Source organism: Rhinichthys klamathensis, unplaced genomic scaffold (assembly GCF_029890125.1).
Source record: "Rhinichthys klamathensis goyatoka isolate OS25496 unplaced genomic scaffold, OSU_Roscu_1.1 h1tg000020l_1, whole genome shotgun sequence".
Lineage (NCBI taxonomy): Eukaryota > Metazoa > Chordata > Actinopteri > Cypriniformes > Leuciscidae > Rhinichthys > Rhinichthys klamathensis.
The window spans coordinates 984,280-999,544 of NW_026606571.1; the positions used below are offsets into that span (position 1 = coordinate 984,280).

The 15,265-nt window shown below is 37.1% G+C and overlaps 1 protein-coding gene across 1 annotated transcript; it reads right to left on the reverse strand.

Moving 5' to 3' along the window:
- Positions 1 to 704: 704 nt before the first annotated feature.
- Positions 705 to 8,814, reverse strand: ankrd33aa (ankyrin repeat domain 33Aa). Its single transcript, XM_056239065.1, has 5 exons — positions 8,501 to 8,814; positions 4,461 to 4,819; positions 4,213 to 4,342; positions 3,419 to 3,559; positions 705 to 1,681 (listed from the first exon to the last, which is right to left on the reverse strand). The coding sequence occupies exons 2-5, from the start codon at positions 4,737 to 4,739 to the stop codon at positions 882 to 884; spliced, it is 1,350 nt and encodes a 449-aa protein (XP_056095040.1). The 5' UTR covers positions 4,740 to 4,819; positions 8,501 to 8,814; the 3' UTR covers positions 705 to 881.
- Positions 8,815 to 15,265: the final 6,451 nt, after the last annotated feature.

Consider the following 15,265-nt stretch of genomic DNA (forward strand, 5'->3'; position numbering starts at 1 on the left):
TATAAAGTACACAATAAGTGCTTTCCCTGAAACACAAAAAGATAATGTAAAGAACAAATAAATAAAATTTCATTTCAAACAATTGCATAAGCAAAGAGGAATGATAAATGTTGTGTCCTTTTGTCTGTATGATAAAATCCTTAAACTATTAAAGTGCAAAGTAAACAGTCAAACTGCTATGATGTGACTTTTAAATTCACCTGTAGAATATTGGAGTCCAATTCGAACAAATGAAAATAACAGGAAAGAGACAAATACTCTACCATTCAAAAGTTTGTGGTAAGAATTTTTTTTGAAAGGAATGAATACTTTTATTCAGCGAGGATGCATTAAATTAATCAAAAGTGACATTAAAGGCAAATAAATGCTGTTCTTTTGAACGTTTTATCTATAAAAGAATCCTAGAAAAATGGTTTACACCAAAATATTAAGCTGTTTTTAACATTGATAATATTAAGAAATTATACTTGAGCAGCGAATCAGCAAAATCTTACTGACCCCAAACTTTTGAACAGGAGTGTAGCTTTTAAATTCTTTTGTAAAATTGTCTATTAAAATAAATAATGATGCAATAGCAAACTCATATGAGTAGAATGGGCTTAGAGAAGAAGACCTGAATACATAAGAAATGAAACAAAGAGGTTAAAATGTTTAAAATGGATGTTAATATATTAGGCCTACTTGTTGGAGAGGCATTAATCGAGGTTATATGGATGAATCAAATGTCTTTAGACTGCATTACGCTGCCATACATCCATTTAAAACATGGGAATAATATCCATAGAAACATGATCCATTTCCCTTTTACCTCTTATTAGCGGGTTTGACAGATCTATGGCAGACAAATCTAAGAGCATCATGGCAATCTGTTGGCAGTTTACTCATTTTTTTACTTTTTTCTTGGCTTCTTTTTCCGCTTTCTCTTGTTCTGATTTTTTCTTCTCTTTTTTCTTCTCCTCTTTAGCTTCCTTGTACTTCCATATCGGTGGCTCTAAGTAACCTTTGGTTCGCCTCTTCTTCTTCTCCTTTTTGGGTGTTGGCTCTCCAGACTTGGTCACTTGAACTTGGGGGATGCAGCCGGAGGGGAACACACTATTGCGGCGGGCCATGCTGCGCGGGACGAACTTGCGGACGCCATTGGAGGCCATTGAGAGCACGCTGCCTCTCCGTTCGGCGTCGGAACAGCATGAGACCAGCGAGGCAGAGGTAGACGCGACAGAAAGGGAGCCGTTGCTATGCTGTATCGTGTGTTCCTCAAGCTTTTTCCCCTTGTGCATCTGCATCAGTTCAGGCACAGCCAGGCGTCTCTTGCCGATCTCCGGCGGGCTCGAGGGGCACAATGGACGGCATCCGGTGACCACCAAGGGACTGTGGAAGCTTGTGGTCATACGCACCATATGGTCCAAGATGCCATTGTCCTGGGGGTCATGTGGAAAACTAAAAGTGAACCTGGACTTCAGGCAATGGGCGACCTTCTGTCCTTTGCTTTTTGTGGCTGTGGCCTTGGCCACCAGCTCCTTCAGGTCAGGCCACTCTGGGACATATTTTTCACAGAATTGTTCAGCCTGAGGTCTGCCGTTCAGTCGTCTAAGCTTGTATAATGTGTCAAAGCGACCTGTCTGCAGAGCCCATTCTCGTATATTCTTCCCCCTTGTGGCGTCCACAACATTTATGTCGGCCCCTAGCAAAAGAGAGACATGAAGGAGATGTAAACCATGATGATATTACAAATTGTCCCTCAATGCTTAGACACTGGCATTATTTTAGCCAAATATCCGAAAGCATATCAAATATATATTTTTTTCAAAACCTTTTTAAACACATATTCAGCATTTTATAGCACATTCTCATGCACAAATCCACATAAGTATATTTCGATTTTTTTGTGATTAGATATTACATGCAAATTAACAATTTATAGGAAAAAAAACAACAAATAGGATTCGTTAAAAATGGATTTTTTTTAATTTTTAAAAAATGTATATTTTTTTAAAGACATCTTAGTAAGAGATCATGCTCATTTTGGTTAAAAAAAACTAAGAAAGTTTAGTCTAAGTAAAGTGTTTTAATGTTTGAATCTGTGGCTATGGTTGCTCTGGTAAGAAATGCATAAATGTGGAAACAATGTATTGGTTGTTGACTAGAAAAATATTAGCAGTTGGTGTTGCCCCATCGAGTGGCAACTTTGGGTATAACATCAATATCTTGTCTTGCATTTGCATTTTTTAAAATAATTATTTTAATTTTCTGAAACAATCAGATGAATCATCCTAAGTGTGAAAGAAAAGTCGTTAACTTTGTTCAAGCAGAGCAAAACATTTACAAGATTTTTTAGTAAGAGACATTTTTTTTAAATTATTTTACAAGATTAAATTATGTATAAGGATAATTTAACATATTATTATTATTAGCTTGTCCAACTTAGGTTATATAACTAGTATTTACCTATCAACTGTCCTTTTTCATAACAATGCAATACAATTAAAAGACCAAAACACAGGCAATAACATTTTTTATTTCAAAGATTGTTAAATTGATTGTATTTAGATAAGTGAAAGACACTGACTTTTTGACAGTTGACTACGTGCAATGTAGGTGTCTTAAATTGTAACTGGTCTAAATAATCACAGTTGTTAAGTGCACATATGGCTAATCCATTACTCGCCATCAGGGCTAATAATCCAAGGGATCAGAAAAGAAAATGTCCTCAGGTTTGTCTTTTAAACCTGCTCAAGTTTACGTCATATGTCACCAAATCACTGTGCTTTTTTTTTTTTTATCTACCGGTACTCCACTTCATTTTCTGTAGGCACACTTCTAACTACTATGTATGTGGCATTTTGACTACATATTCCTAGCATCCTGGTTAGAGTTTACAGCTGGGTCCAAAAGTCACATTATAAGTCAAGTTACAATTTTTGATACTTACAAATGTCCAGTACCAGAAATGTATAGTTCTTTTTTACATTTTCACTGATCTTATTATGATGATAACATTATTTTAAATACAAAAAAAAATTGCAAAACCACAGCATTTGGTTTCAGACTTTTGTAACTTACAACATTTTGACGTGTAAAATAAATGTATCATTCTCTTATAAAAAATATTATATACAACTGTTTATAAAGTATAGCATACACAACTGAGTGTAAAAATGTCATAACACTTGTTTGATGTGTTATGTATGTTTTGTTTTGCATTGTGTTTTAACCATTACATATATGTCAACAGTATGCGACTACACCTATTTTTATAGATTGCTCTTCGTTGTGGATGTTCTGGGATGAAACAGAAACAGCATCCCATGGTTTCCAATATTATGCAACCATTCACGTCATCCAAACTGCCTAAAGAAAGCTGGTAGGAACTCAACCTATCTGACCTGGTCAGTTTGTAAACTATCCTAAAATAACGTACCAGCCATGAGCAGTGATGCCACACAGTCATCGCTGCCCTGCATGACAGCCTTGAGGAGTGCGGTGAAGCCTCGGTTGTCCCGGATATCCATGTCCACCCCAGAGAAGTAATTTAGGATGTAGGTGAGGATGGTTACGAAACCTGCAATATTTATAGATTTAATAAATAAGTTTAGCGTAGAAACAATTTACATTTAGAAATTTGCTAGTAAATTTCACAAATAATTAAGGATCAGGAAGTAACACATTGAATAAAATGTTCAATTTTAAAGTAGAAAGACTAAAACTCCTATACTCTTTGTTTTATTTACAACTTCGAAAAATAATTATGAATTATCCTTGCCTAGCTAACAAAAATATGTTCTAAGATGTTTTGCTAACGTTCCCTTCCCATTAAGTTATACAATTTTTATTTTTGAATGTTTTCTGAACGTTTAAAAAACGTTTTCTCTTGTCATGCAAAATGAATATCCAATTTGAAAATTTTACAAACATTATGAGAACGTTTCGGAATGTTCAGAAAGCATTCAAAAGTAACAAATATAACATTTAAAAAAAACATAGATGAATGTTCAACTAAACGTTTTAGGAAAAAAAAAAAACATTCTATGAAATATGTTTTTGTGCTGATGTTTTTGTGCAGAACTTTGACCGAATGTTCTATTGGCGTTACTGGAAGAATGTTTGTTCATAACTTTGAAAGAACCTTATCAGAACGTTAGCCAAAGTTCTGAGAACGTTTCTCGTTAGCTGGGTCATATTTCTTTGTGTTTAATGTGTTATTAAAGATCCTACCAGCCTGTGCAGCGATCATGAGTGCAGTGTTGCCATCATTATCCTGATGATTGATATCCAGAAATGGGCATTGGTTGAGTCCATACACAATATCCACAAAGCCTTTTGAGACGGCCAACATCAGACCGTTCTATCAGAAAACAAGAAGAGGATTTGTCAGCATATACAAAGATGTAAACCATCTCTTCTGCCAAATTTCTGCTATGCGAATGATGCTTTGTGAGTAAAAAGGTTATCTCACTGCCTACCCTGCCGTTTATGTCAAGTTCCATGACTTCGTCTCTTGTAGCACCCCTCTCCAAAACTCTGCGTAGGGCTGCCGCATTGTTCTTGGCACAGGCTTGGTACAAGGTGTTGGCCGGGCCTCCACTGGCATCTTCCCGCTCATAGTTAGGGAGCACGGAGTCATCTGACAGCACACTCCCAGAATCTGAATCATTCTCAGAAACTGACAACTCAGAGGCATCCTCATCTGGACCAGAGCCCAGATTTGGATCCTCCTGCACGGTGACTTTAACCTCAGCCATCTGGCCAGCACGAGCCAGGACTCACACGCTCAGCAGGCACTTCATCATCATCTGTGTCCTCGCTGCTCCCTCCCTGGAATCTAGGGTGCAAAGATATAGATAAAGTTTAAGATGAAACCCCAACACACCACGTATGAGTATGACAAGTTTACATAGGCAAGTGCCATAGTAGGAAATAATAGCTAAAACAAAGTAAAAAAAACTGTCCTGTTTGTTTGCCTGCTATCTTAAAATTACTTAAACATTAAAAAAATCTAATTTAGTTGAGGACAAACAATCAGTATCAAAATTAGCATTTTTGTCACACCATTAAAAGTATCCTTAGAACAACTTAAATTTACTTGAAAAGCAAAAAGATATTAATCCTTCTATTAGAGAATATATCTTTAATTAAGTTTATACTTCTTGCCGATTTTTTTAATAGTTTTAAAGGGTTAGTTCACCCAAAAATGAAAATTCTCTCAGTAATTACTCACCCTCATGTTGTTCCAAAGACTTTCGTTCATCTTCGGAACACAAATTAAGATATTTTTGATTAAATCTGAGAGCTGAATCACTCCTCCATAGGGTTCTCTGTAATTGAAACTTTGTTGGCCCAGAAAAGTTAGTGAAGACAATGTTTAAAATAGTCCAAGCGACTACAGTGGCTCAACCATAAGTTTATCAAGCGAGAATACTTTTTGTGCGCAAACCCCCCCCCCAAAAAATAACGACTTTATTCAACTATTAATTTTCTTCTCCAAGCCTCTGAGTGAGTTCACATAGTGTAACAGCGCAGCGCTTCTGGGTTGTACGTCGGAACGTAGGCTCACTATTGGCCAGCATCACACACATGACCAGCGTCGGCCAACGGTGAGCCTATACGTTCTGACGTACAACCCAGAAGTGCTGCGCTGTTACACTATGTGAACTCACTATTTTATGGAGGAGTGAGACGGCTCTCAGATTTAATCAAAAATATCTTAATTTGTGTTCCGAAGATGAACGAAAGTCTTACGGTGTTGGAACAACATGAGGGTGAGTAATTACTGAGAGAATTTTTCATTTTCAACTAACCCTTTAAGCATAAATTTAAATAATGACCATCAATCTTTCTTCCAAAACGTGTTTTTGCCTTACACTGATTCACTATTGTAAGTGTTTATATTTTAGAAATGACGGGATGGTTTTTCACGGGAAATTGCGTACATATAGGCCACACGTCCGTGAGTGTCTTGTCATATCCGTAAAGAGAAAAACTGTATGCCATGCAGGTTTGTTTTTTTAACCGCTAGAGTTACCTAGTGTACCTTTAACTAAATATAACAAGTTTTATGCTTAAAGTAAGGGGGGGGGGGGGGGGGGGAATGGGACATCTTGCAATGCCTTCCATTACGCCCCTCAAGTGAAGTTTGAAGAAAAAAATTATCTGGTAATGGTAACGTGTACACAAAACTTTTCCCTTACACACGTACAAGTTTTTCATGCATGCATACTTTTTTGCAGGGTAGTGTTGTGGATAGCCATATTTGTAGTCATTTGTGGCCCTTTAGGATTTAAATTAATGAAGAGTCTCACCTGAGGTGAACATTGTTGTGATTGACAGACAGTAATATGCACAACTTCACTCAACTGTACTGTAACACAATAGCTATGTCTATGAGGCTATTTATTACAGGAGAACATAGTTATTAATTATTTTGACTGAAGGCGGAACTTACGAAGCAAAACATTTAAGCAACATGATGAATGTGAATGAGAAGGAACCTATGAACTTTTGTTCAGGCTTTCTGAAAATATTCAAAGGAATGTTGAAAACAAGGTCAGTAAGTGTACGCCAAACTAAACTGCAAAATGAGGAACCATTTCACAAGTCAAGCATACACACTGATATTCTCTGTCTTTAATTTCTAATATTGTTGCCATTCTGTAAATGGTTTGGACAGAGCATATTGTGCTAATTGCTCAGGAGATCAGAATCAGTTAGTCAAACTTCCACCTCATGAGTAATTTGTCTGCTTATATATGATACTTTTGATTAATCAAAATCATAAGATCATTCCCACTTTCAAACCTCCAGGAGCAAGCCATAGAGCACTTAACCTCAGGTTACAAATGTAAGTCTCTGATAAAAGCATTTTCGGCTACTTTTCTCCCGTTTTTTCTATAGAAAGAGAAGCTACATGCAACATTGCTCATTTTTATTTTTGAATCTTTAATAAAAAAAAAACATATTTGCTCTCACAGTGGGTGCTTTCCCAGCTATATTTAGCCATTGTTACTGGTAGCACAGCAGCCAGTGCAGACTGACATAGATGCATTGCTTGTGTGTGTGTGTGTGTGTGTGTGTGTGTGTGTGTGTGTGTGTGCGTGCGTGTGTGTGTGTGTGCGTGTGTGTGAGAGAGAGACAGAAGGGGGTAGTGAGGATGGGAAAACATTCCCTGTTAGTGCCACATAAACAGTCTGTCCTATGAGAACCACAACACTGTCCACATGCTGGTTTAACTCTTCAGACCATACAGTTACAACAACACTGTCCCACTGTCAGCCCAAACACAATAGTGCATAATACCAGTCAAGCTTTATGCACATTTACATTTGTTTAATGATTTACATATACTCTGTTTTAGTTTAACTTCTGTTAATTTTTTGGTTTCAATGGTGTTGTGATGTGATATATATATATATATATATATATATATATATATATATATGTGTGTGTTCTGAACGTGTGCTCTAACCAGTGTTGCCAAGTCTCACAAGACAAATAAGAAACCACAGCTTTAAAAACAAGCCAAATATTATTGTATTATTTATTATCATCAATATTATTTATTATCAATAAATAAGCGAAATACACGAATTACGCTACAGCACTTTTATTATTGCACTGATTGGCTATTAGCTGTGAGCAGTGTCAATCAATGTATTGGAAAATACAGCGACCATAAATGTAGAGAAACGAAGTTGTTTGTCAGATATTCCTAAAAAGCAACCATATTTTTTTCAAATAAGTAAAAAAAAAACAAAAAAAAAAACGTGACCAGTGTTTTTTTTTAAACTCGACTTTACGGGAAAAAAGCCCAAAGTTGCATATTATAAGCGGACTTTCCAACTCTGCCTGCAACTGCTATATTTGAAGTTTGAGCAGCGAGCTCATTGGCTACTGATACAGCAGGATCCCCAAGAGATTGCCCAATTAGAAATATTATGTTGTGACTGTGAGTGATTCCACAGGACTCAATAATTGGTTACAAAATCGTATGTAGACTTTCCTAATTTTTTTGGGCAATATGTAAATTCATGACCAATTTTTGAAAGCAGAATCCCAAATATATAATGCATTATTTTTAATAAAATTATATTTCTATTTCTCATATTTACACATTTTTGTGTTCAGAACACTTGCATCACAATTTCAACTTGACTTAAAACTACAAATAAATAAATACATTTTGAAATCTAAACATTTGAAGATCATTTTGTTTTACAGACAAAATGTTCAAATGATAAAAATGGTCTTTTTTGTTCAAGGACAATAAAATTAAATGTCACGTTAACTACCGATATATATATATATATACTTGTGCAGTAATGTAACATGTTTTAGCATAATTTTGGAGCAAAAACAAATAATATACTAGCAACTTGTTTACACACACTTATCAATTGTTAATTTATGTTGTACCACTTCATGTGCCCTTTCAGCAATTCTGCTTGTTTCCCCAACCTTTCCAAAATCTATTTGCACCAAATCAATAAACACATCCATTGTATCTCACCATTAAAAGTGCTCAGAAGAAGGTATAATGTTGTCCACGTCTCACTGGGTGATCAGATCATCGCTCTTGCTGTGTCTGTGTAGTCCTCCCAGTATGGATTCTTACTGGAGACTGTGTGATCCCGCCGGACAGAGCCGTGGCCCTGCCTGTCCCCTCCTCCCAGCCCTCCGATACTGCTTGGCCTCCGATCACTGAGGAATCCTTCTAAATCTCGACACAGGTGCTCTGTTAAGACAGGCATGTCCACTCATCCTGATTACAGGAGATTTGTGGATTAACATTAAGAAATGGCAGCTGCCAGTGAGACTGTGGTCGGAGTTGGCATATTTCAAATTAAAATAATGTTACACTTATAAAAAACATATAACAGTAAACTTTACAGATCATGTGTGTGCGGGGAATTGCATGATGTGTATTATGAACTTTGCTGCAGTTATTAAAATCACACTGCCATTGGTTTTCTGGCAGGTTGAATTGGATTGTTCGCCTGCTTGCGCCATGTCTTCAAAACACCCATGTCATGCCCTGAAATAGCTATGGATCAGAATATGGTAGAGTTTAGCCAATTAAAACGCGCTTAAGCATATTAGACAAGCCCAGGTAACACCTCGTGGCACATCTTACAGCAGGGTTCACTCATCTGGCAGCAGTCATGTGAAAAATCAGAGAGGGACTGAAACTGAAACTAATCTTACCAACTGTGATTAATCTGTACTAATCTATGGTTCCAAATTCCAATACCATAATTATTTCTTGGCCGACCAGCGAAGACACCTGTTTTTTTTTAGGCCTCATGAATCTGTAACTAATGAAGTGAAAATCTAGGCTAATCATTTTCATGCATGTCATCATGACATCTGTAATTAATAGTGCATTCAAGTTTTCCTAAGAGGTTCATATTTACAAATAGTAAAAAGCTCCAGTCGTAATTATTAAATAGTATTATTAAATAGTAAAAAGGAAGTCGTAATTATTACGTCAGGTGCGTTAAAGTCACTTTGGTGAACACTTCTAGAACAAATTTTGTAAATTAAATTGTTATAGGCCTGTTGTAATTGTAATTGTACAATAGGTATTTTGTACATGCAACATAGTTTTAGAGGAACTGAAAAAATAATTTAATTTATTTTAACAAAATTACCTGAAACTCAAAATAAAAGTTCAGAGTTTCTAAATTAAATTCTAAATAAAATAATTATGAATTTGTGGTGGTTTTCTTGTGCATTCATCTCATAAATAGCTACCATCTTCCCGACATGACTTCAATGCACAATTGTAATTCACTGTTATTGCACGTTTTGAAGAACTCAAAACTCCCAAATTATGATTCACTCAAAATAATGGGTCTCATTCACATACACATTTGTGCGTAAAATCTGCATACAAATCTTTTGCACAGAAATCGTAATTATTACGTTTGCACTATGTATTCTAAATTTAAGATAGCCTATTTAGAACCAACTGAAAAACATGTGTACAAAAACTCACATGGCCATCTAAATCACAGTGAATCTGACAGAGGTTTTGTCTGAGAACATTTCCTGCCCACATAAAAATGAGGCCCAAAGTGCTTTAAGTTCACTTCTCTGAAAGTTTATCATATTCAGAAAGCAGAAACTCTGAGAGGGCACGTATGCATCGTGGCATTGTGAACAACCACAACAGACTCAGTACAAGATTTCAAATTCAAAATGAGCTGACACATTTGTTGGTTAGCCACAAAATACATTTTGGACCATTTCATCAGGGCCTTGGAATGAAATATCAGAACAAAACAAACATGACTGACTGGTGTATTCCAGATGGGAACAATACAATTTTTGTGAAATTCATGGTTTTTCTATATAGTAGCCCGGTTGCAACTGAAAAATTAGAAAAATTATTTCAAATATCTGTAGTCAGAAACATGGAATTCATTGTGATGGAGAGGGAGGCCAAAATCACACACACACACACACACACACACACACACACACACACACACACACACACAATAAAACACAGATCTTAACCTCAATTCTTTGCACATGCAAAATCTTACTTCGAAAAGAATGTTAGCCTTTATAAATTCATATAACCCTGACTTTGTGAGTATGATAGTAACCCTGTATAAAATGTGTGAAGTGTTTGTTCAGTGCAAAGCAAAAAGCCAGCCAAACCTTGCAGTAGTTTAGAGCTAGATCTGGCCAGGTTGGCTGGATGAGTTGGATTCGAAGAGCAGGAGGAGAGGTGATCTGCGGCCACAGTTATTTTCTCAGACTGTTGACCTGAAGCACAAGAGTTATTACAGTGCAAAGACTCAGGAAATGAGACCGAGAAAGAGGAAGCTCAGCTGGCCTTAGAGATCATTCAGTGGGGTGCTTTTGCACGGACTCTCTCCACAAGAGGAGAGAGATTTAATAGAAAAGAAAACTGATATGTGTTGATTAAAACGTGTCCGTTAATATAAATATCACACAAATTATATATTGCAGTGTTTACTGTTTTCCATGTGCACTTTTAATTGTTTTTCCCCATTACGCCAGCAGAGGGCAGCAAACTGCACCGCTCCTGCATCTGTTAGGCTACTATTGGGTGTTGTTATGCTGTGTTTTCAGGGCAGTCCGTGTACCAACACAAAATCTATCACAATTAATCTGCTTAGTTTTGACATGCTTAAAGTACTTTTTTTAAACACATGTAACACATTTTAATGAAAAAAAAATATATAATAAAAAAAACTAAATCAGCATTTCTGAAGGATCATGAGACAATGAAGACTAGAGTAATGGCTGCTGAAAATTCAGCTTGCCATCATGAATAAGAGCTTCCCAAGTCAACATACACATGGAGACATCTATAATTAATGAGGGATGTGTGATTCGTCATTTTTGAACATTAGGCCTGCCGCCTACTGTGCAAGAAAGTCAGTGTTTCAGTAGGCTATATAGTCACAGTAAAAATTGTTTACATGCACACACATAGCTAGCTACCCTACGGTATATTCTAATTATGTGCAATTAGCATAATTGTAGTGTACTGTCATTATGTTCAAAGTAGGCCTACTGAATTTCCTTCTAATTATATGTTCTTGTAAACTTCTTATTTTAAGATCTGTTATCTTTATAGACCAGCAAAATCTAGAATGTGTCATTCTAGTTCTCTTTATTTCCTATCTGTGTGTGGCGTGTGTGTGCGTGTGAGAGTGTTTGTATGTATGAAGTATGTTTGCAGGATGACGGGCTGCTGAGCTCTAAGTATAGTCACAAAAGCAGTACTAAAGACAGCCATGTGCAGAGTTATTATTAGAGTCTTGGCAGGGTTTCCACAGCCCATCTTTACACGGTTTGGCTTCAGTTCGGAGGGGCTCAGTCGGATCACATTCTGCTTTCTGCCGTCCTTCTCTTCTTTCACTCTTGCTGTCCACGAACATATCACCGATATCTAGAATCTGTCTAGAGGAAAATCCGACCCAAATTTGTGTGTGGTTTGGGCTGCAATGAGAGAGAGAGAGAGAGAGAGAGAGAGAGAGAGAGAGAGAGAGAGAGAGAGAGAGAGAGAGAGAGAGAGAGAGAGAGAGAGAGAGAGAGAGAGAGAGAGAGAGAGAGAGAGAAAAAAAATAGACTAACATTTGTAATTGTATAAACGTGTGTTTTGACTCCAGGCCAGGTGAAGAGGGAATGAGCAGCAGACTCAGGAATGCGTATGTCTACTCTGCTCAGAAAAGCACACACATAGCCTATATATATATATATATATATATATATATATATGTGGGCCACCCAAGTATGCATATCATGACACGGTCATTCATCTAACCTGGAAAATATCGAGGCTAAAATAAGCATGGAACTTGCACAGGTTCTAGACAAGAAAACAAAAGATCCAATTAAAAAGCTTGTCTATAGTGGCTCAATTATATCAGTAATTATAGCAAGCATGCAAGCTCTCTAGCAGAAATGCATACAGTATGCTACTTCATTTAAATAAGTTAGTCTTTTTCAAGTTTCAGTTAAGTTTTAGTTTTCAGAATATATATACACTCACCGGCCACTTTATTAGGTACACCTGTCCAACTGCTCGTTAACACTTAATTTCTAAGCAGCCAATCACATGGCGGCAACTCAGTGCATTTAGGCATGTAGACATGGTCAAGACAATCTCCTGCAGTTCAAACCGAGCATCAGTATGGGGAAGAAAGTTGATTTGAGTGACTTTGAACGTGGCATGATTGTTGGTGCCAGAAGGGCTGGTCTGAGTATTTCAGAAACTGCTAATCTACTGGGATTTTCACGCACAACCATCTCTAGGGTTTACAGAGAATGGTCCGAAAAAGAAAAAACATCCAGTGAGCGGCAGTTCTGTGGGCGGAAATGCCTTGTTGATGCCAGAGGTCAGAGGAGAATGGCCAGACTGGTTCGAGCTGATAGAAGGGCAAATAACCACTCGTTACAACCGAGGTATGCAGCAAAGCATTTGTGAAGCCACAACACGCACAACCTTGAGGCGGATGGGCTACAACAGCAGAAGACTCCACCGGGTACCACTCATCTCCACTACAAATAGGAAAAAGAGGCTACAATTTGCAAGAGCTCACCAAAATTGAACAGTTGAAGACTGGAAAAATGTTGCCTGGTCTGATGAGTCTCGATTTCTGTTGAGACATTCAGATGTTAGAGTCAGAATTTGGCGTAAACAGAATGAGAACATGGAACCATCATGCCTTGTTACCACTGTGCAGGCTGGTGGTGGTGGTGTAATGGTGTGGGGGATGTTTTCCTGGCACACTTTAGGCTCCTTAGTGCCAATTGGGCATCGTTTAAATGCCACGGCCTACCTGAGCATTGTTTCTGACCATGTCCATCCCTTTATGGCCACCATGTACCCATCCTCTGATGGCTACTTCCACCATGTCACAAAGCTCTAATCATTTCAAATTGGTTTCTTGAACATGACAATGAGTTCACTGTACTAAAATGGCCTCCACAGTCACCAGATCTCAACCCAAAAGAGCATCTTTGGGATGTGGTGGAACGGGAGATTCGCATCATGGATGTGCAGCCGACAAATCTGCGGCAACTGTGTGATGCCATCATGTCAATATGGACCAAACTCCCTGAGGAATGCTTCCAGCACCTTGTTGAATCTATGCCACGAAGAATTGAGGCAGTTCTGAAGGCAAAAGGGGGTCCAACCCGTTACTAGCATGGGGTACCTAATAAAGTGGCCGGTGAGTGTATATATATATATATATTAAAATTTTTGTATTTTAGGGCTGCCAAATTTAATTGATCATATAAATATGTTTAAAGGTGTTAAAGTTCTCTGGGTTTCGAATAAATGGTTTTGAATTTTATACTGTGTATCTAAAATTAATTTGAGGTCATTTTATTTTGTTTTAGTTTTTTAAAGTCATGAAAATGTTTTTGTAGTTTAGTTGCTTTTTAAAGTTTTATTTTGTTGTTTATATTGCTTATTATGCTTTATTAATGCTTTACATATTTTTATTCCAGTAAATGAAAATGTTTTCATTTTAGTTTTTGTTCATAATAATATTTTTTTAGTCACAATATTGCATGTTTTTGTTTTTAACAATTTTTTTTTTGCATTTATTTGATAAAAAATGACAATAAAAACAGTATAGTGAAATATTATTACAATTTACCGGTTTTTATTGTAAAAAATATTTTATAATGTAATTTAACCTGTGATGGAAAAGCAGAATTTTCAGCATCATTACAGCATCATCCAGTCTTCAGTGTCACATGATCCTTCAGAAATCATTCTAATATGCTGATTTGCTGCTCAAGAAACATTTTGCTTAAAATTCAGCAACAGTCAGCTGCTTACATTTTCTGTGGAAACCTTTTTTCCCCCCAGGATTTTTTAATTAACAGTAAGTTCAAAATAACAGTATTTATTTGAAAAAGAACTGTTTGGTAACAATTGAAAAGTCTTTATTGTCACTTTGATGAATGTAATGCATCCTTGCTGAATAAAAGTATTAATTTCTTTAAAAAAATCAAAAAAATCTTACTGACCTCAAACTTTTAAATGGTAGTGTATATGATTACGCCAAGGGTACATACATAGGACAAAAACAAAGTTGAGAAACACTAAATTAGTTTAACATGTTCAGAGATTTCTGGAAGACTCCACAGCCTCCTCCCCCTCAAGCCTTTGTTGTAAGTTTTAAAGTGGGCAGCTATTATGAATTATATCTGACAGCTTCTGTGTCGGTGCCCTGAGCCCAGCACAGCTGCCTTATTTGGGTTATTTGCTGCTTTTTATGCTTGCACCATGGCAAAATGTGTCATCCAGACTGGATAGGAAACAACAAGAGTGAATAACAGCAAAAGAATAAGAAAAGGAGGAGGATGAGGAGGAGGACAGAAACTTGTTCTAAGAATCAGTGTGGTGTTGTGCAAGGGAGGCACAATAGATGATGAAATTGATGTACAGAGGGTGGAGAGGATTCGCCCGAATGGGAGGTATTCATGCAGCCAATGACAAGCCAGAAAAGGCTGACTCATGAGTGGTTAGATGTTCTGTTCACAAAAGGTCCCAAAAGCCAAGGAGCTTGCAAAGACAAGCTACTTTTGTCAAAGGAAAGGAGAAAGAACAGAAAGATATCTTTACCGTTTACTGAGGTGGTGTGGTTAACCTAATCTCAGGAACAAACCCGGTTTTAGGGGGAGGGGAAGAGAGGCCTGACTGAGACCCACAGAAAGACCTTCCCACCTGAGTGAAGACGCTTTAGTCTGGACAACAGCACTCTCTCAGACC

What these genes read in the sequence shown, in the direction of transcription:
- ankrd33aa (XM_056239065.1), bottom strand. Translation starts at nt 4,739, where the DNA reads ATGGCTGAGGTTAAAGTCACCGTGCAGGAGGATCCAAATCTGGGCTCT. An exon ending in CATGATCGCTGCACAGGCTG is followed by an intron (nt 3,560 to 4,212) that starts GTAGGATCTTTA and finishes TAAATATTGCAG; the next exon opens with GTTTCGTAACCATCCTCACC. An exon ending in GGCATCACTGCTCATGGCTG is followed by an intron (nt 1,682 to 3,418) that starts GTACGTTATTTT and finishes CTCTTTTGCTAG; the next exon opens with GGGCCGACATAAATGTTGTG.